The sequence below is a fragment of the Cyprinodon tularosa genome, unplaced genomic scaffold (genome assembly GCF_016077235.1).
Source record: "Cyprinodon tularosa strain WSP-4 unplaced genomic scaffold, ASM1607723v1 ctg197, whole genome shotgun sequence".
In the NCBI taxonomy this organism is placed as follows: domain Eukaryota; kingdom Metazoa; phylum Chordata; class Actinopteri; order Cyprinodontiformes; family Cyprinodontidae; genus Cyprinodon; species Cyprinodon tularosa.
Window position 1 is genome coordinate 3,701,416 of NW_024038720.1, and position 21,061 is coordinate 3,722,476.

Consider the following 21,061-nt stretch of genomic DNA (forward strand, 5'->3'; position numbering starts at 1 on the left):
ACTTAGTTTCCTCATTGATAATTTAAGCTAGCTGCTGTATATTTCATTCATATTTACTCAAGTGCTACATTGCTTCAAATCTTCATTAATTTACAAAGTAAAGTATCTTAGTCCAGATAAGATCAAATTCATGTGACATACGTCGTATTGACTGCTCAGAAAATCCCAGTGTTTTTTAATATCTGGCACGGGTCATTCAGTTCTGTTGCTGTCAGCACAGTGAATAGTAGGTGGGCTGGTGCAAAAATACTGGAATTAACCTGGCATGTACTCCTGCGTCATCACCAAGGTTGTGTAGAAAACGCAGACTGGATTTTTATCAGCATGATTTTTTTTATTAATAAATAAGGCAAGTTGAGTTCAGTTTTAATATCTGTCCTTTTTTACCATAAAAAATTAGGAATATGGAGTGTGAGCTTGACAGTGAGATGTAGGAGTCTCACGCCCAATATGTGAGCCTGTAGTAGCTGTTGTTATCTCTAAACCCCCAAAAATCTTGGGAGAATATTTGACTTGTTCTTGTTGAAAGTAGTATCTTTGCATTTATGTACCATTATATTAGTTTAGCAATGTGGCAGAAAAATTTTTTTTCACGTTTTTGATTTAGCAGTTTTGTAGTTTTCATGTTTGTTTCAGCCTGTTTTCTCTTTTTTATTTTGCTGGCATTCTCTCTACGGTAACTGTTTTTTTCTTTGCTCTATATCAGGTTTTTCAAGAGTGTGGTCAACCAAAGCCTTCTTCAATTGGCAGGTCTGCGCGGGGCATCTCAGATTCATTTGGTAGTCGCTACAGACCCTTTACCCCGGAACAGAGACCTACGACTGCAGCTGGAACAAGCTTGGATAGACTGGTACGCAGAAAGACAAGATAGAACTTTTAAAATGATAAACGGTGGATTTAAACATTTTCTGTCCAATTTAATGACGTAATAATACTCTAATGCCTAAAAGAATAAAATAATAGAAATCCTTAGTAGTTTCATGATTATAAAGACTCAGTCATATACTTTGTATAAAGGCCAGAGTATTTAACCTATAAACTGCCAAAAACGACTGCAAAAAATTCAGTTTTCAGAGCTCAAGAGAGTTTCTCTTTTATATATATATATATTTTTTTTTTTTTTTTTTATTATTTTATATCATTGGCAAAGACATACTTCTTGCTGTGCTTAAGGTCTACTATCTGGAATGTAAGTCCAAAGGCCAGAAAAAATAGCGGGGTGTTCAAGTAGATCACTAAGCTCCTAAGGGCCGTTGTAACTTCCACCAATGATTATCGAAAAAGGAATTTTATACACATTCCAGCACAAAAAATAACAGAAGTGTACACTGGTGATTCAATAATTGAATATGTTTCTAATTCTAAAGACAGGGAATGCCTCTACCTAGAATTTCCATTGTTACGTTTCATTCAGAAAACGTAAGATATTCCATTAAATGTGGTGAAAAATCTGAAACACGAATTACAACTCAGATAATGGTTTGCATGGTGTCACATTTTAGATTTAAGGGTAGATTGTTTATATGTTTCGACTCTGCAATGAAACCAAATATCTTAAAAAGAGCAGTAACTTGCAAATGCAAGCATTGTCTTAACAGAATTTTGAAAGGATTTTAATTCAGTTCACTGAAAGTGATTTAAGCCATGCATCTTATTTTATGCAATGAATTCGGACCATCAATGAATGCTTTTTTACATCAACACCTATCTTAACTGGGAAATCCAACAATTAAAGGCATTATAGTCCCTGCAACCAAAAGGTACAGTTGATAATATAGTCAGGGATTTAAATGGATAATATTCAGGATCACAGAAGTGATTAAATGCTGCAGAGATTACTGTGAGAGTCTTTAACAGAACTCTATTAAGCTCCAAGGAATAAAAACATGGCATATACACAAAAATGTGAGATCTGTGAGCATATTAATTTAAAATATTCATATAACTATATACATCTCCATCTTAAAAACCAAGTCCTCTTACAGTATTTGGTTTAAGACATAAACATCAAAAAGCAGGTATAGGGTAAATTCCAGCAGTCCCTCTCATTTTAATAATGCATTACTCCACGCTCTTACAGTGTATACTTCCCCATGTCAAAGATTTAAGATACTCTCTGTAAGCTACTGGTTTGCCCCGTGTAATACTTTTCTAATATGATAAGGTGTCCTGTGTAAATGTCAAAGAGATTAATATATATTCATTTGACAGGTAAAGCACTGATGCGCTGTTTCTAGCATACACCTATATGTGATATAAGTTTGTAAATTTTGCATAGCTCTCTCACTGAAACATGAAAAACTTTAGACAAATGTTCCACATCAGGTTGAGATTTGTATGCAGGTTATGATTTGTGCATTGATCTAAAAGTAGAAGATTTTGAGAGTTTACATTGCCTCACTGGAAGTCATTGCGAATCAAATAGTTTGAGATGCTAAATCTCACAGGCCGGACAAATAGGATATTTCCTCAGCACCATTTATCATTTAACTTTTTGCTTTGCTTACTAATAGACATTCTTTTGCTCCAATTCACTGTCTCAGTCTCTCTGTTTCTCCAATGTCCAATTAAATCTCTTTCTTCTTCATTTCTCTGCTGCTCCCAGAGGGCTGTTTGGAAGACAATGCAACACAGTGTAAGCTTTCCATTCCTCTACTTGATTTCACAGAGTCATCACTCTTGTGTTTTAATCAACCTGCCCAGTGCACTTCACCTCCTTATGTTTAGTATTGGTGGTAGTAATTTCTTCTTCTTCTTTTTTATTCTATTTGCTTATAATTAATTTGTATTTTTCATTCTGTGCTTGATAACTCCAATACACTGACTTAAGGTCTGGTGTCCAGGGGTTTGTAAGATACCTAATGCAACAGGGTACATTTTCATCTGTGTCAATATTTGTTGTAAGCGTGTTGAAGGATTCCATTTAGGTTTTAGATAGTGCTGCCATACCTCTCCTGCAAGCTGAATTCTCATGGTATTTGTGCATGAGAATCCATATTTCTGTGTAACCAAAGGGTTGTCAGTTCAAACCCCAGGGCTCTGGCTTTCAGTGATGTCGTGTCCATGGGCAAGGCTCTTTAGTAGGTGTACACACTGGTGTACACAGGCGCCACCTGTGTATACCAGCCTTGCTTCTGTCCGTAAGCCCCTGGGCAGCTGTGGCTATGATGTAGCTCCACCATCAGTGCAATGCATTAATGATTGAATGTAGTGACCTGTAATGACCTGAAAAAAGCACTATATACAGTAAGTACAGGCCATTTAGCACGGTTCCTTTCATCTTCATATAAAAAAGACAAAGCTTTAAAATAGTTTTTATTATGCTAATAATCTATTTGCTCGCATTTAATAATCTGTAAAATATTATTATTTTGGTTTTGTTTTAAGTTTTGAAAACCTTCTTACCAAATGTTTAATTTCTATAGCCATATATAAACGAAAGCCTGGCTTCTGAAAGGTTTTCCTCTGTTTTTCAATGAAAACGACATGGCTGAGGTCAGTGAAGTAAAGGACAGAGCGAGACAGGACGGCAAGAAGCAACTGTGCTCCACTTCTCAAACAGTGGGGATCTGATGGACCTAGGGACCCCAGTGCAATTGTTCCACCTTCCCCATCAAATATGAAAATATATGTCCAACATGTTGGCTTGAAGAGATAACAGGCAATGGGAAAGATGTTCCTCCTATTCAATAGCGAGGTGAAGCGTTTTCCCCAATGGCAAAGAGAATTACTGCCGAAATGTCAATTAAGCAACAGCACACAAATGCCTACTAACGTTCATTAAGATACTACTTATCTATCCATTGGAAGAGAATGAAGAGGCATGGTAGAATCGCAGCCCTAATTCTCATAGTACATTATTTGTCTAACAGAGATGCTTCTGAGATTTACTTACTTTAGTGGGAAAAGAGCTTTTTAGGGATGCTTTTATTATCCTTTTTTAAGTACTTCTACACTCCATGTCAATTTTATCACTTCACACATAGACATTAAATAACAATGTGTAATACAGAACGTTGGTGAGGAATACTTTAAAATATAGATTAAGAAAAGTGTAGTTGAACCAGCTACCTTGTAAATGGTTAATCACTGCTTATGCTCCTTTGCTACAGTACTTGGTAGTAAAAAAAAAGTACTTTTCTTTTTTTTTTTAAGTATGTTTTGAAATGATTTCCAAAACATCAGAAAAGTGTATTTGCATTAATATTTGTTGAATTTGATCTGCCAATAATAAGCAGAGGTTTTTGATTTTAAAACAATAACCAATGTTACAATTACAATCATGGACACTTTTTATAACTAAAAATTATTACATGACCCTTAATTTTCTTTAACTTATTCTTGTAAAGGTATATTGTCTGAACAATCGAAGGAACATAAGGGTTATCTAATGTTTTTCCTCAACTGCATTGTTTCTCTCTTCTTTACTTAAATGCTCACTGAAAAGAATTGTGAGATATCTTTGATATGATAGATTTATTTGTCCTTGTTAATGGATTTTGATTGCTAAGCACAGTTGAAATGGGGATGCAGTTTAAAAGAAAGCCAAGCCTTTTCCCATTCTACACTAATTTTGTTTTTGCAAAGAGCCAGCACCAGGAAATGATCTAGTAAAACAAACTCTGCAGCTTTGTTGTTGCGCAGCAAAAATTGTAGAATCTATGAGTTATGCCACAAAACGGATCCTATTACAGCTTTAATGGAACTGAAGCATATAATTCAATATTTTGTGTGTGTTTTTTATTCGTTTTAATGGTTTCAGCAGCAGATAAGCATGAAAAAAAGAACAATGTTGAGAACAGTTAATCACAGTGACAAGCTAATTTCCTACTTGGCATTTTTAGCAGCAGCAACATCAACAAGGGGGCATCCTTACTGTTGTGATTTCTTACACAATTTTCTTAATTGTTGTAAGGCTTATTTGCTTCTTAAGAAGAACTCAATACTGCTCTTTGAAATGAATCAAATATTTTTTACATTCCAGGGTTTATTATAATCTTTCTTTTACTCATTTCTAAAGTGATTGAACTCTGATTTCAAGTTTAAAATTCTATGTGATACAAGTATTCCTAAATTCTTAAACAAAAATGAAACCCTATAAATAAAAATGTGTGTCTTTCATCATTAGCACATTGGGTGTACTGTTTAATTTAGTATATGTTTGGAAATGTACATATTAAAATAAAGCAGATGGTATAATCTCAATAGTACAAAACCACTTGCATAGAATAGAGTAACATTCGCCTGGTACTTTTCCTCATTAAGTAGTTCACCACTGGGAAAAAACTGGTACTCAAGAAGTTATAAATGTATTTTTTTAAAGCTTTGCTGTTATATTTCTATGCACCTACCTGCAGAATTCACAATATCACAATGATATCAACTAGACTCAAGTTTTCATATCTTTGGCAGTTTTCATATATTCTTTTAGTCACAAAAAAAACCTTGTATTTTTAGAGTAATTTCTGTCGGCTCAAACATTTATAGGTCAAAATATCTTCAGACTGTGCGTGAGTGCGGTCGTCTTCAATTTAGGCCTGTTTTGTGGTTAACATGACCCAGAAGGCTGAGAATTTACTATGTTGTTGTTTTCTAATTACAGATGTAGTTATTTATCTGCAAATCAAGTTTTATTATAAAGTAATTAAAAAGAACAAAGCAAATTTTTAAATCAAATGTATATGCGCTGCATTAAAAGTATGATATAGCCACTTTTCATTAGCTTAAGGCTTATAGTGTTTACTTGGAAATAAAAAAAACAACATTCAGAAAATAGATAAGATATAAAACAAAAGACTTTAAAAAACATTAACAAGTAAGCAATCCAACCTAAGATTCAATAAGCTCAGTTTGGTTTTCTTCAGAAAAATATATTTCTTCTCTGTATTAGGCCTTGCCTCAACAAACCGTTGCCACTTATGCCATATTATATTATTATTTAATTTACCCAGCGCACTGCTCTGGGTACAATAATGCACTGCACCTTGGGCACCAAGTACCAGTGGAACCACTAGGAAAAATTGGGTTTGTAAAACATCATGGTTGTTGTAACAAATCATAAAAGTTATATATTTCAAATAGAAATCTGTAAAATATATTCTTAGATTTAAGCAATGATCAGGAAAACAAAGGACCTCGCTCTATTTTCTCATATTGGGTCCACCTCCATGAGCCTAGAATGCATTAAGTAGTGAAAAAAGCTGCCCTACAGGGATAATACTTTTAAAAAGTAAGGAGTTTAGGAATTCAAAACAGATTTCAAAATGGAATGCTAAAAGAAACATTGTGAAAAGGGCTGTCAAAGTCACTGTATAAATCCAGATTAATGCAACTTCTTTTTAACAGCATTATCTTTTTAAAAGGGTGCACTTCCGTACATTTTGGACTCAATCTACACTATTACCGTATCATCATTTTGTTTTCTGCTTCAGCTATTTCTGCCATCTGTTTAAAATTCACTCTGTCTCACCTTTTATCTGAAAATATCATACAGTCATTTTGCAGCATCAGGTTCCCTACTAGATGCACTAATACTACAGTAGCTTGCAGAGTTTCTGTCTCGGACTGTTCCGAGTGCTGCTGTCATTTATCGACTATGCTGAGGCTCATTTGAGTCATTTGGAGACAAGTTACCATCATAATAAATAATGTCCTCTGCCTTTCCTCACTCATGCCATGTGAATATATGACAAAGCGATGTTTCTTATGATACAGTTTTCTTAAAGAAATCAAAGACAAGCTGTAAACTGGAGAGATCAGGGCGGGAATACAGGCAGAAGTGCCAGTATGTGCCACACGCTAGAAGAAAATCAGGTACACAAATACAGGCCCACAAAAAGTGGTCCGACTGAACAAGTTTTTTACTTTCAACCAGTAGTTAAACCCAGCAGTCGATTTAACAGGATGTGTTCAAAATCAGGCCTCTTATCGAGGAGACAGGGAAGAGAAACTACCTGTCGGCTGACAGATGCTGAGGCATGCTGGTGCCTGTTGATATGAAGTGAAATGTTGTTAAATTTAGCAGATATCCAAGCGATATATCTTAAAAGTTAATATTTGGCTCACAGAAAGCATCATATATATATACAGTTATAATTAGCAAGAGCATTTACACTGCCTTTGAATGGAGGAGCAGGGATAGTGGCAAGCTGAAGCAATTCCAGCAAAATGTGAGATATATTGAATGGTTTTTAAGGTCAATATGCAGAATTCAGCATATATCAATGCTTTGCTGGCTACTCTTCTAAAATACATGTTAATGTGACTTAAGAAGGTCAGATCTGTCACAAAGTCATGCAAAAGTTGCCATTAGGCAAAACAAACGGATAGATATCTATTCAGACATATATTGGTTCTCAGATTTAGGATTTAATCTACAGACATGAATTTAGCTTTCTCTTTACAAGTAACTCCATGACATCTCAATCTGCTGGTCCAAAGTAGTCTAGATTCCAAAACACTGAGGGAGACCGTTTTTTGTTTTGTTTTTTTTTTGTCCTGTGTTATATTTGTGTGTGAGTGTAGCGTTGCCTGGTGTTGCTTTCAGGGGCACTAAGCCTGAATGTTAGCACAACTAGTCGTTAAAAGTTACACTTTGTTGCTTTAAAGATGTGGCTATATTAATAGAAGTACTGCATGAATTGATATATTTGTGAATATGTTACAACTCCCCACCCCCACCCTTAAGACCACTAAAGGTAAATTCTGGCACTGGGTGTAACACAAACGTCAGTAACCTAAAAGATGATGTCAGTAAGAAAATATAATTTATTTCACAATTTGCAAGAGTTCAAAAATACAGCAGACAGCAAAACACAGGGAAGCTTTAAGCCTCAGGATCTCCAAGGCCAAAACAACAAACAAAACGACCCCTTATTTGGTTATAAAATAAACCACTTTCTAAAGGAGAACTGAAAAGAAAGTACAATACCTGAACTCCCTGGCTAACCATCGAAGAAGGAGAAAAGAGTTAAACAGAATTGGCAGAGAACCCCTACCAGCTTCCACTGTGAACAGAAAATGCTTTAGTTAGCCAATTATTCAACATGAATCACACATTAACACTCAGCTAACAGACAAGATCACTTCAGATCAAGGCCCAGGGAATAAGAGAAAGAAGGTGCCTGACATCTCAGGTTTGAACAGCCAGGTAGACCTGAAACACAAAGAGAGAGCTCTCTCATGAAGAAAGCCCCTAGAGGTCAGTGACCGTAACAGAAAATTAGCAATTAAACACATACTTGGCTGTATATATAAATGCAGATGACCAAAACGTATTTATTAAACATTAAATGCACCAATATAGCAACAAATATAGCTTTTCTGCAAGTATTGTACTCACACATTTCAGAATTTAACTCCAGAAAGATTTTTGGATTCCCAAAAATGAAACAATATTAACTGTTGTTAAATTCATAGGAAGAAAAGTTTTGGTCTAAATTTTGTCCCTGGCTTTTATTGCATAAACTGTTTATGCTCCTTGGACCTCCTCTCGGCTTCATACCACAGCGAAGGGGAGGTGGCGTTAATTACGACCCTGGTGAACTTTGCTGCACATCGGAGCTGGACGTATTGTAACCTGGTGGTTCGGAGGATTCAGGAATTAGGGCAGAATTCATTGCAGCAGTGTGCCATAATTTGCCTACAATTTAATGACGCAGCCCCTGAATTGGGACACAACTATATTTATCATTGACTTGGTTGTTAGTAGTTTATAAGCTTTTATTCATCTTTTTATACTTCCATTCTATATGGAATCTTCATGGTTCATCCCTAAGTAATTGTCAACAACATACAGTATAAAGTCGTTTTTATCATCATGTGTTTGGTTGCTATGGAATCTAAATGGAAAAAAAGGGAACGTATATGGAATAACAGCTTCCATTTAATCTCTTAGTGAGCTACAAAAGAGGAAAAAAAGAGCTAGGTACCCGATGTGGTGGACAGCTGCTTTGGGAAATATGCACAGTGTGATGCATGCTGAAGGGAGATATGCTGGAAAAATACAAAACCATGGTAATGTCTTGTTAGTAATTTTCAACTTCACTGCCTGGTTTATGTGAGCTGTTTTGAGGCCTTTGCTGCTCTGTGTGGTGGGACCTCTTGTACCGCGAAGCAAGACTGCTGCATGATTGTATCTGACGAATCAGCCTTTTTTTTTTCTTCCCAACATATGCTCCAGCTGAGATGAAAGAAAACCTTTATGTCAGTTTTGAAGTCCAGTCCACAGAACATTAGTGTCAGCTTTGCACATGACAATTCTGACATATGGACTCTGTTTTAAATCCTGAATGACAGAATGCATCAAGCTGTAAAATGTGCATTGCCTCTACTTTCTACATATGATGCCATCCACACTTAAAAGCTTCCCTGTTAAAGATATAAAATAAAAAAAAGAAGAGACTTAAACCAAAAGAATCTAAAATTGCTGCAATGTTTGCAAACAAAAGATTTTAATTAGGTAGGGTAAAAAAATCGCCATATCTTTTGGCACCTCTAGAGGTACATGATGTTACAATCCTTCTGTCATCACACAGAACACATGACACACAGAGACCGGACCAGATTATTTTTGAGCAAGAAAGGTTCATTAAACCCCAAGTCTGAACAAAAAGTGGAACTTGGAGTCTTGGTCAAATAAACAAAAGAGTGGGAGAAACCACAAACCATCCAGCAGTTGGCCATCAGATCCAAGCCGCTCCTTTCACCTAGCCTCAGGATCTCACCCTACAACCAAAAATGGGAAGCCCAGTACAGCTGACTCCAAGACCAAACAGTAAAACAAAATGTGGGTTTCTGGTTCAAAGGATATGATTCAATAAAACAGGAGTGGGAGCGAGGATTAGAGGTACTTCAACAGTCAGATGCTCGTCTTGAGTGCCTCGCTCACCTGCTGGGTTGTATATATTATATTTAAACCTTTTCAGACAATTAGCTAAAAGGGGAAAACATTTCAATCAAGTGCTCAATCTTACTGCACAAGTAACACAGAGACACATCACACATGGAACTAAAACATTTTAAAACCACACCGAACATTTTAAGTACCGGTAGTTATTATCTTAGAATGTTTGATGAGAAAGGCATAGAGTCTTCCTCTTAGCTAAATAACATTATTACACAATTTGAATAATATAGGTAAATCAAGAATAGGTTCAAAAAGGTTCAAATAATTGCTCACTGATGGCCGTAAACTCATGGTTATCAGTGCTTCCATGTTGTTTCCAAAGTCTCCAACAAGACAGGAAATACAGTAGAAACTACATTTGTGGTGAGTCACTTTAAAAAGCGACAAGGTCACTAAGTTGGCAACATTGAGGACCTCCCTTGGGGAGACCATGACAGCCCATGGTTCACATTTACAGCCCTTGCATCAAATGGCATGGTAAATGGTAAATGGCATGTACTTATATAGCGCCTTTATTCAAGTTAGGAGACTTGACCAAAGCGCTTTACACTACATTCATTCACCCATTCACACACACACTCACACACTGATGGTGGCAAGCTACATTGTAGCCACAGCTGCCCTGGGGCTCACTGACAGAAGCGAGGCTGCCGTACACTGGCGCCACCGGGCCCTCTGACCACCATCAGTAGACAATGCAGGTGAAGTGTCTTGCCCAAGGACACAACGACAATGAAAGTCGGAGTCGGGGCTTGAACCGTCAACCCTCCGATTAGAGGGCAAACTCCTACATCCAACGCCACTGTCGCCCAAATAAGTTATAAAAGTTAAGAACACCATTTCTGCAGCCGGTAAGCTCAATAAAAGTCAGGGAATTGGCATACTTCCATTGTAATTCTAAAGATTTTAGCGTAACCAGTGTTGTTATTTGTTTTTTCAAACTCTGCTGTCGAGGCTGTAGCATGTTCACCTGCCTCAGAGAGCTGATGACAGTCTTAACGGTGTGGATTTCACGTCTTCAAATTACTTCCCTCATGTATATGTTCAAATAAGGATGTAAATGTGTTTAAAAACATAGTTTCCATGGCTGATTTAAAGTCAGAGTGTCAGCATAATTCCATTGTAATTTGAAGTAAATTTCAGCATATCCAGCTTCTGTGCTGAAATGCAATGGCGGGGAAGCCCAGATGTCAGTCATGAAAAAGGAGCGTATCTGCCTGATTTTCAGTGCAATTGTAACTTTTTTGAGTATAACACCCTTTTATGCTGAAATACGCTGGCGAAAACCCTGCAGTCAAAAAGACCTTGATTTCCACAGACTTGCAGTCTGATTAAACAAGCTGTGAAGCTTTTGGCAATAAGGTCCATTGATATGTTTGGATGAAAAAAGCTTGCAGAAGCCTGAGAAGATGATCCCAACTGTGAAGTACACAGGATGGCATGTGATTTTGCTGGAGTTTCTGTGCTCTTCATAAAATAAATGGCAGGAAAAAATAGTACAGGTGTGAGAAAATGATACTGTTTGGAAATACTAAAGTAAAATCTTACATCAATTGCAAAGTTGTAAGGCATACAGAAATTTTTTTTTTTAATACATTCCTTGAGTAGCCATCGAAAAAAAACTGTCATTCTGAAATAAAAATAGTCTGTAGAGCTGTAAAAGTATATGTGAGCAAGGATCTACAAATTTTACAAATTCTACAAAATATTGAAAAAAATGTATATTCATTCAAACTTCTTATTTTGCTATTTAACAATTTAAAATAACTTCAAACAGTTAAAGTTCAGTCTGGTTTGATATGAGTGAAAAGGAAGAAAAAAGAAGTAGAAGAACGATAATTAAATAGTTTAAAAATACCAGATCTGTGAGGACACTGGTTTATCTTGCCACCACACACAGTGAATATGGGAGCAAGACAAATCTCCAGAGCTCACTATTGGAGAGTGAATCCTCTTTTGGTTGCCAGGATGCAGATAATTTTAGAAGGCAGTGTGACTGTAGCCCATGAGCAAAAACTTTAGTAGTCTGAGGAGTTAGTTTAGTTTTATACTTTAAGTTAAAGGTATGGAATTAAATATAAAATATATTTTTGCAGAATATATTATTTAAAAAAAAACATATTTTATGTGTTTAATGTAAGTTTAAAGTTTATTGAAAGCACTGCTCACATCATCGTTTGTGAAAAAATACCAACAACAAAAACATTGGGCATTGCATTGCTCTATAAAAAAGTAAGTAGAATTTTACTATTCTGGTCTGAGGTAAGTACAAATAATTAGTTCAACTTTGCAAACTATGAAATACTGTATATTAAGGATTCTTCTATTCTATTACTTTGTAATGAACAGCTATAACAAAGGTTCTGTATTTTTTCGCTTACATATTATTTAAAAAACACTAGGATTAAACCTTATTTCACCTAGATTTGCACTCAACTTATTCCCCATCTCAAGTTAAATTCTAATCTGACCAGTCCTTTAAAACAGGTTAGTTCACCCTCAAAGCAGCTTGACTTTAGAGGCTGCCAAAAACCCCAGCATGAAGTCGAATCTGCCTGAGCTTCAGTCCCTCTGCTCATTATCAGACTGTTTAGGGCTCAGCTGTCTTTCATGACATGGTGTGGTTATCACGCTGCTAAAGGTAGAGGGTGTTTACCCTAATTTCACTCTTTGGAACATTTTCTGCTAAGCTCTCCCAGATAGGTAAGGGAAGCTAAAACAGACTAAAAGGTATTTAAGAAAATCCTATTTAACACATTATTCAAAGCAGTAAATCTCAAAATGCAGACACATTGTGCTTAAAGTAAGCTAACCCCATTGCTTGAAGCATAATTGTAAAGTGACCATTCATGTTTCTCCCCTTTGGAGATTTTAGCTGCTTTATAAAGCCTGCCTTAGCTGTTCTTTGTATAATTCAAATCCCCCATTTCAGACACTGGTTCAATCCGCAGTTCTATTAGCTGGTATGGTGCTGATGTCAGTGTGACCTAGAAACAGCAGGACTTAAATGTTTCCATGTTCTATCAAGATTTAAACAATTCCACGGTCTATACTCAGCAGTTTAAAAAGGTTAAAATAATCTAAGAAAATAGTTATCTACAGTGCTATGTACAAGTATTACTCCTTTACACATTTATTGGCGTTTGGTTTGTATTAGGAACATTCCATTTCCATTTCATTGAAAATGAAGTGATAACATAAAAAGAAGGAATTATCAAATAATATTTGTTTGCTTGTATAAAGAAAAAAAAAAAAAAAAAACTCCCTAAATCAAATAACTGATTGTGCCAGAACGTCTCTCATCAAGCTTTCGTGATCTCTTGGAGTTTTATACATCTCTGTAAATAAATCCTGGCCCTTCTTCAATTGCTTTATGCAGATGAATGATCATTTTAAACGATTCAGACATCCTGCATAATAATATTACACAAGGAGATATGTACATCATACATGTTAGTTTGTTATCGATCATGTAACATGCAGGTTTTGAAATCAACTGCCACCTTAAACTAAAAACCATAGAGGTAGCAGTTGTAGTGATGCAGATTTAAGTTAAGTGACACAGCAGCAGATTTCCCTCTATGTAGTCCTAAACTTCAATGTTTTCCTGATCACATATTCACTTAATTACACAATTAGCAGGGGCTCTGTATCTATAATGAAATGCTCCACACATCTGTTACTTCTAGCAACAGGGAGCAGGTATACTTAGCATGCAGTTCACAGTGTATCTTCATAACAACTGCTTCAGAAAATAACCTTCAAGATTTCTACAGTATTGTGTTGGGTTGTGTGTGTGTGCACTTGTTATCTCTGTAATTATGTTTGCTTTGCATTCACAAATAGAAACGCGCATATATTTCTAAACACTTTAGGCATTAACTGAGGAAACCACATGGAGTGGTAAACTCACATCTGTGGAAAATGCCATTAAGAGTGCATTAAAGAAACAACAATATTATTTCAATGCAAGTTTCAAAACAATTTCTGCCTGTATGAACATGCTCAAACCTAACAAAGCAGGGTTCATTCCTGTACAATACATAAGCGTATAAGTGCTAAAAAAAATTATATCAAACCACTCACTGCTCTATGATCTTATTTATAGCATTTATTTAAACCGTTGTAAAATAAAAATAAACAAAAAAAACCATAGAATGTGTTTTAGAAATGAATAACATGGCAAAATTATTTTACTTGTAATTTTGCTTTTTAATTTTTAAATCTGGATGTTTCACGCTTTTTAAAAAGCGTGAAACATCCAGATTATTGTTAAACACCATATTATCAAAAAATCTTCTAGTTCCAAAAATACTTAAAGAGAACTTAAATTCTGTTCAGTTACAGTTACAGTATTAAAAAAAACATCAAACGAGACACTGAGCCGTTTTAGAGCAGCACATTCATTTTAAACAAACCATGTCCTGGCTAATGTAAGCACAGATGGATGTTTCATACATTGCTGGTTTTGTGTCCCATCCCAAGGGTAAACATAACATTTGGGATGAGATAAAAAACTAAACTAACAGATGCTTGTCTGAAAGGTAAAGTTGATAAACGAGTCGAATGAATGAAATGACTTAAAGGGGCTAACTTTGTTTCATCTTGACCTCTTTAAGTAAAGCAACTTTCACTATTGATTATACAGGATTTACCAGATACACCTCATTCACTCACTTTAAGAGTAGCAAACTGAAAATCAAAGGATTTAAGTTAAAGTTGTGTTGACCAACCTTAATAAAGACATTGGTAAAAGAACAAAATGAAAACCCATTTGATACACTAGCATTTTCCGTTACCTTTGTGTCTAAACAGCTTTTCATGAGAAACTCTGAACGTGAAACAAAGCCTGCAGTCTGTAACTAAGCAGAGCTTTTAAAAGATTTAAAACTGTGTTAAAAATTAATTAAATTGCTGCATCTATACCATAGTACCTAAAGGGTAGATACTTATATACATAAAAAAAAAATCTACTTATTTGTTCAGTTTTTGCTTCATAGAGAATTTGGTTGCCTACGTTTGTCGGGGAAGTTTTGCTTGATAAAAAAGATAAATCAAGATTTTGTCAATAATTTTATTATATCAAAAATGCATCCAGCATCACGTTCACCTAACGGCCAACCCTTTGCTTTAATAGTTATCTGCATGTGTATGACCTTCAACCATATTGAATTGTATGTGTATTGTTTACATGGCTATGTTGGTGGTTGACTGGGTGAGGGAATGTATGTGTAGAAATAATTGTGTTTGTGTTGAGACAGTTTATTAGAGCTAGTTTGTCATATAGAGGTGCACAGTTATTAGTTGTGAGGAGCAGCAAGACCGCTCCACACCCAGTAGGAGAGACCTCGTCATAGATAGACACAAGCCCACTGGAGATGCATAAACTGAGTAAGCTTTATTCCCTAAACAAACATGGTATTTGGCCTCACAGCATATAAGCATTAAGTACAAATATGAACTTCAGAAGAAATATGTATATTTTAGAGGAATTCAAATGTGAGGAATTTTCTTGCACATGTAATGCTTGTTAAATTTGTCAACCTTTTGTATCTCAGTCTAAATACTCTTTCAGCACCATTGGAACTAACCAGATTGTTGTTGCCTTATCGCTGCCTATTAGCGATACTGTTTGTTCACAATTTGAGTTTCAACCTCAAGTGGCTTGCACTTGCACCAAATAAACAAACTATTGCATCAACTTGCAATATTTTGTGAAATGCATCTTTTTCACATAAGCAAATATGATTATTTGCATATTAAATATTTCACATTTAGTCAAAAAACTAAAAAACAAAATAATTTTGCATTAAATCAGTGCCGTAGTGGTGCAAACTGTGCACATAACAAAACATACACTGACTGGACTTAGTTTCCAGAAAATTGTTTACACTGAACAGATTTTCCATCACCACACAACTCAAGCACAGCTTTGTGGTAAGTTGCCTTTCTTCAGAAATAAAAATTGCCTGTAATGAGGCAGCCTGGTTCTTCCCTTTCCTATAGTGCAACAGTAGTATGCCTGGTCTCTCTGTTCCATCCCCTTCACTTCTGCAAATCCTTCAGCCAAAAGTTTAGTATTCTTAATTTTTTTCTGTGCATCACTTGTGATTATCACTGTTTTATCAAAAGCTGAAAATGACATCATATAATATAAATATTTTATACGTTCTTAAACCTGCACATGCAGCTGATTTTACATAGACTGAAGTAGCTTAAATAACTAGATTTTTAAATTGTGTTTGTATTAACCCTACTAACCCTAACCCTAACACTTAATCCTCTTTATTTATGAACAGCCTTTGAATATTTGCATCTGTTTATGAGCTAGAAATTATGTAGACACAAAAGTTCTGACTGTACAGTTTCACTGGTGTAGAGTGCAAATCCCTTGGGCTCCATTAATTGCCAGCATTTTTTATCAAGAGATAATAAATACAAAATGACATATTCTCAAGTAGAATATCCCTCTTAGTCACTAAATTACGTAACACCTCACTATTAATGCTGTATTCAATTTGGCATGCCTTATATTTTTACTTAAATGCATAATTAATTAGGCTGGGGGGGTGGGGGTGTCTGAAAAGGTTTTGAATTGTTTATCACCTAAGCTTGCAACCTTTAAGAAGCATAAATTGCATTTTGTAGCTGTCTGAACCTACTGTAAGTTTATATGAAAACATTTAATGACTAAAGAAAGAATTACTGAAAAAAAAGATTTGACAGAATTGTTGCTTAGTAAAAGGTATCAGCAGACTTGTGTTTTACAAAAACTTAAGCTGGTTTACAATACAGAAAGATTATGTAGCATTTAGAGCTGTTTTAAATGATTATATACATTGTATATTTATCATTATTTACAAAGTGGAAACATATTTTATACCCATTGTAACATTAAAGGTCACCATGAGTGTTTGACGCTATTAAGGCAGATGAGGAAGAATACAAAACCTGCTATCATTGGAAATTATATCACTATTGCATTATTAGATAGTATCATCACTGCAACACTGCAGGATTTTTTACTTTGTTGTAGCCCTAGACATGGATGTATTGCAGCGTTCTTGGTCCGTTTGTTTTTATGACTGACATAATTATGTTTCAGGTTTGTTTGTTACACTCCAACCATTGCTCTCTGTTCTGTTTTGTCTTTGGGTGTTTGCATCTCTGTGTTTTATCTCATTTACAGTTTCCTAATAATAACAAAGAAAGGGGTAAGATGTTGTGATCCCTTTCTTTATCTGAAACATATTGAATTTTATTGCTTTTTTAAAACAAAATAGATATACTTTCCTAACAGAACATATGTGTCCTTGGGTCCCAATATAAGTTAGTCAACACTAATGATACTTGGCTTCATACAAAACAACAGAAGTGCTTGTTCAGAATATTATTCGGAGCAGTGGCCGCTGGTGGAGTTTTCTCCAGGGGGGGCTATAAATTCAAAATAGACGTATACCAAAAACCACAGTATACACACGAGTATATTTATATGAATGCAAACAATAAAAAAACATTATAAAAACACTACAGAAACAAAACATAATTTCATGAACAGGTTTACATTTTGTACTTAAATCTTGCCCTTCTGAGGCTTTGTGAAGACAAATTTGCATGGTTAAATATTGTGTCAAAAACCTAAAAACATAATATACCAGTTTAATAACGGAGAAGCTATTTGTCAGCCTCATATTTTTTTTAACATATAAAAAACTTTTTATTTTCTGAGAAGGTGTTTATTCAAGAGCAACTATGCAAATTAACATCTACAAAAAGTACTCTATATTATATTATTTTCCATTTGAATCCAAGATTGTCCATGTTTTTTTGCCTTTTTTAAGAAGGGCTTTTATCAGTCCTACCTGTCTTTATCCATGCTTGGTCAGATCCTGACATTTGAAAAAGGAGGTAGGCTGTCAAAGCAGCAGAATAAAGCATTACCCTCGCTGCATGCAATTAGCCAAGCCTTGTAGCTAAGCCAGATCCTGGAAGAAGAGAGAGTGTACTTTCTCCATCTGTCTTTTAGACTGCTGACCGGCCATTTTTGCCCAAATATAGTGACACCTCAGTCCTGACATCTTCCGGCAGCGACGTCACTGTGTGGTAAGCGTAGTGCCATTCTCTTCGCTTTACAAGAAAAATCAATGGGAGCTACTAGAGACATCTGCAATCAACAACAATTATTTAAGATTTCAAGAGGACTTCCTTATTGAAATTCAACAAGAGCTATAGTAGAACTGACAATGCCCGCGTTCATGGCAGTTGGATGTTGTTATACATTGGGTAAAAGTGAAAAAAAAAATTGGTTATTTCACCTTTCCAATGCATGATCCACCACGGGTTCGTTGTTGCATTGCCAACTTGAAGAGGGAGGATTTGCCATTGCTCTCCTGGCCAGAGAAAAAACACATCAATAATTCATTATTCTCTGCTTTGCATAGTGCACTGGTCGTTGTCATCATGGGTAATGGCACGTTGTGAAAAACACCAGATACGGCATTGGGACTTGCTTAACGGCTGATAACGCACCGTGACGTTGCAATTCGATAGGTGGCAGTAGTGCTCTTTGACAAACATGGATGTCTCCGGTAAAGCACATTCAAAGGAAATTACTCCTTATTAAAAACACGTATCACTTATTGAAATGTGTGATATAATTTCATACTTAAAGTACTTAAGCAGTTTGCCTTCTAGATGTGACCAGACTCTTCCTTTAAGACTTAACCAAGGTCATTGAGCTGGTGGGGCAGCGCCTTAATGCTCTCTATTGGCCAGCCGCCACTGATTCGGTGGTAAAACACTTAATATGGTGAGTGGCATGATCAACTCAAGGAGATCTATGCATTACAATCATTTTATCACAGCTATCAAGTGTTTAGCTGGAGGTGGATCTGAACTTTGAAAGTCCGGTACAGCATTTAGTATTTACATTTAGTATGAAGTGCACCTTGTGCGAAAACAGTCAAATGGGGGTTTATTTGTGATTTTCAGAGGGAATGTTTAGCATCTGCCACAGGGGGATTATGGCCCTCACATCATTGGGAAAGAAGGTTTTCCTAAGTTTGCTTTCATGAAATGTTCCTGAATCGTTTTCCTGATGAAAGTCGGGCAAAAAGTGCATCCTACAATCCCCTGGGCTGTCTTACAACCACATACCATTCTGTCAAACAGAGACACAGGAAGCTTTCTATTTCTGCCCAATAAAACGTTGTGAACAGATGGATAGATGGTCCAGTCCATTTAAATTTTGGGGTTTCTTAAGCTGTTAGTTAGTTTTTTTAAATAGTTTACTGAAAATGTTCATTTCTTTTTAAAATATTTTTACACCCTGTATTTTGCAGCTACATGCACAAAAATGGTCACTGTTCCTCTTAGTTTTTCCCCAATGTTTTAAAAGAACAAAGCAGTGTTGCATGTCTAAAACAAGTCTAAATGTACATTAAACATACACATAAACTATCAGAAGATCAAGCCCAGAGTGTGAAATACCTGTCAATATTTGGGGGGGGTCCCCATCTCCCGATTGTTTTGCAATACCGATCTACATTTTTTCAATATGCAGTAGGCCTATAACATTTCAAAGTCAAAGTCAGCTTTAATGTAATTTCTTCAGATTCACCAGACATACAAGGACTCGAGAGGACGTTCATTTCTCATTCACCAACAGTGAAACAGATAAAGTACACAGGCACAACAGATAAGATCAGTTCCTAATACTAAAATTTAAACATTCAATTTCACAATAAAATATAAAATGTACAATAATATAAAATATGCAATACTTATGCTAGTGCAAAAAAGCCGATTGTAATGGCAGCAGAAAAAATATAATAATAATAATAATAACAATAATTATTATTATTATTATTATTATTACCAATTATGTAATATATAGCTTAAAAACATTTTAGTGACCATTAGTGACAAAAAAGTATTTTATTATTAATTTTTTTTTACACAGTTTAAGACCCGCTTTAAATTTTGCTTTTGAGGCTTTCAGGGGGTCTCATGGGTTGATTGGGGGGGTCGTGCCCCCCCGGACCCCCCGTATTTCGCTCTCTAATCAGGCCCATTAAGTATAAATATTGTATATAAATAACAGTTGTTTTTTTGTTGTTGCTTAATGTCAATAAAAGTTAAAAGGGAGAAATATGATAGAAGTTTTTGTTTCATAGTAAAGGCGATAAGGTGTTTGCATTGTTCCAACAAAGGTGGTCATCTGCAGAACCATCTTTGAATCAAAACAACTAGTTTAAAACAATCTTTGTTTTAAAACTGTACAATAGATTTTTTTGTAATGTTATTTTATTATAGCCTTATGATATTGGATGAGTTCTACAACACTTAGGTCAAATAACTTTGTTTTTGAATGTGCCAGATAAATGAAAATGACACACAAAAAATGTATGTCGGAAAATAACTATTAGTGTTAGCACAACTCAATGAGAACATTCATAGAATCTCATCTCCACAGACCTGTAGGTTTTAATGATATAAGTTTTTCAGAGAACTCTCACAGGGCAGAATGAGGACCATTATTGCAGAGATTCTGCTAAAGTGCAAATGTGTCAAAAGCAGCCAATGTTTTCCAAGAGACTTTCTTATTGCTTTCATTATAATAATTCTTGATTAATGTATTATGTATATATGTATTCTGCATCTGATGTCTTGCTGTCAGATTGGACTCTGTCACATTGATTTTAAAAACCTGAACAAAGTCTTTATCTTAAAGCCGATCCATACAGTATGTTGTTTTCACTCCCAGGTTGCTTTGGGCAATGGTGAGTCAGAGCCATACCACTGTGTGTTAAAACTCACCAGCTTTGGTTCCTCAGTAATAGGATTACCACATCCAATGTGAGACCAGCCTCCTGCAGTGGCATCCTGTTATTACAGGCCCTTTCATGTCCTGTTAAGACCTACGGATTTACTGTATTGGGTGCTCTTTTAAAGGCTCAAGTATAACGAGGACATGAAGATGGTTTGGGGTGCATGTCACTATGCATGTTTACCTGAGCCCACATATTCTCGGGTTTGTGTGTGTAATCAGGATCATTTCACAGCCATCCTAGTGCCCAGATGATCAGAACAAATCAGGTTGTTGTTTATCAGATCATTGCCTTTTGGATCAGTTAAGGGATTGTGAAGTTACTT

At 35.6% G+C, this 21,061-nt stretch overlaps 1 protein-coding gene across 3 annotated transcripts in view; it reads left to right on the plus strand.

Annotated features, from left to right (window-relative positions):
- gpc6a (glypican 6a) overlaps positions 1 to 21,061 on the plus strand; it is a 201,082-nt gene that overhangs the window by 163,631 nt on the left and 16,390 nt on the right. For 2 of the 3 annotated variants that reach the window (XM_038283894.1, XM_038283897.1), the window contains 2 exons: positions 707 to 850; positions 2,606 to 2,635. In XM_038283894.1, coding sequence (XP_038139822.1) covers positions 707 to 850; positions 2,606 to 2,635 — 174 coding nt within the window. The remainder of the gene's footprint in view (positions 1 to 706; positions 851 to 2,605; positions 2,636 to 21,061) is intronic. The other variant, XM_038283896.1, reaches the window with a different exon arrangement.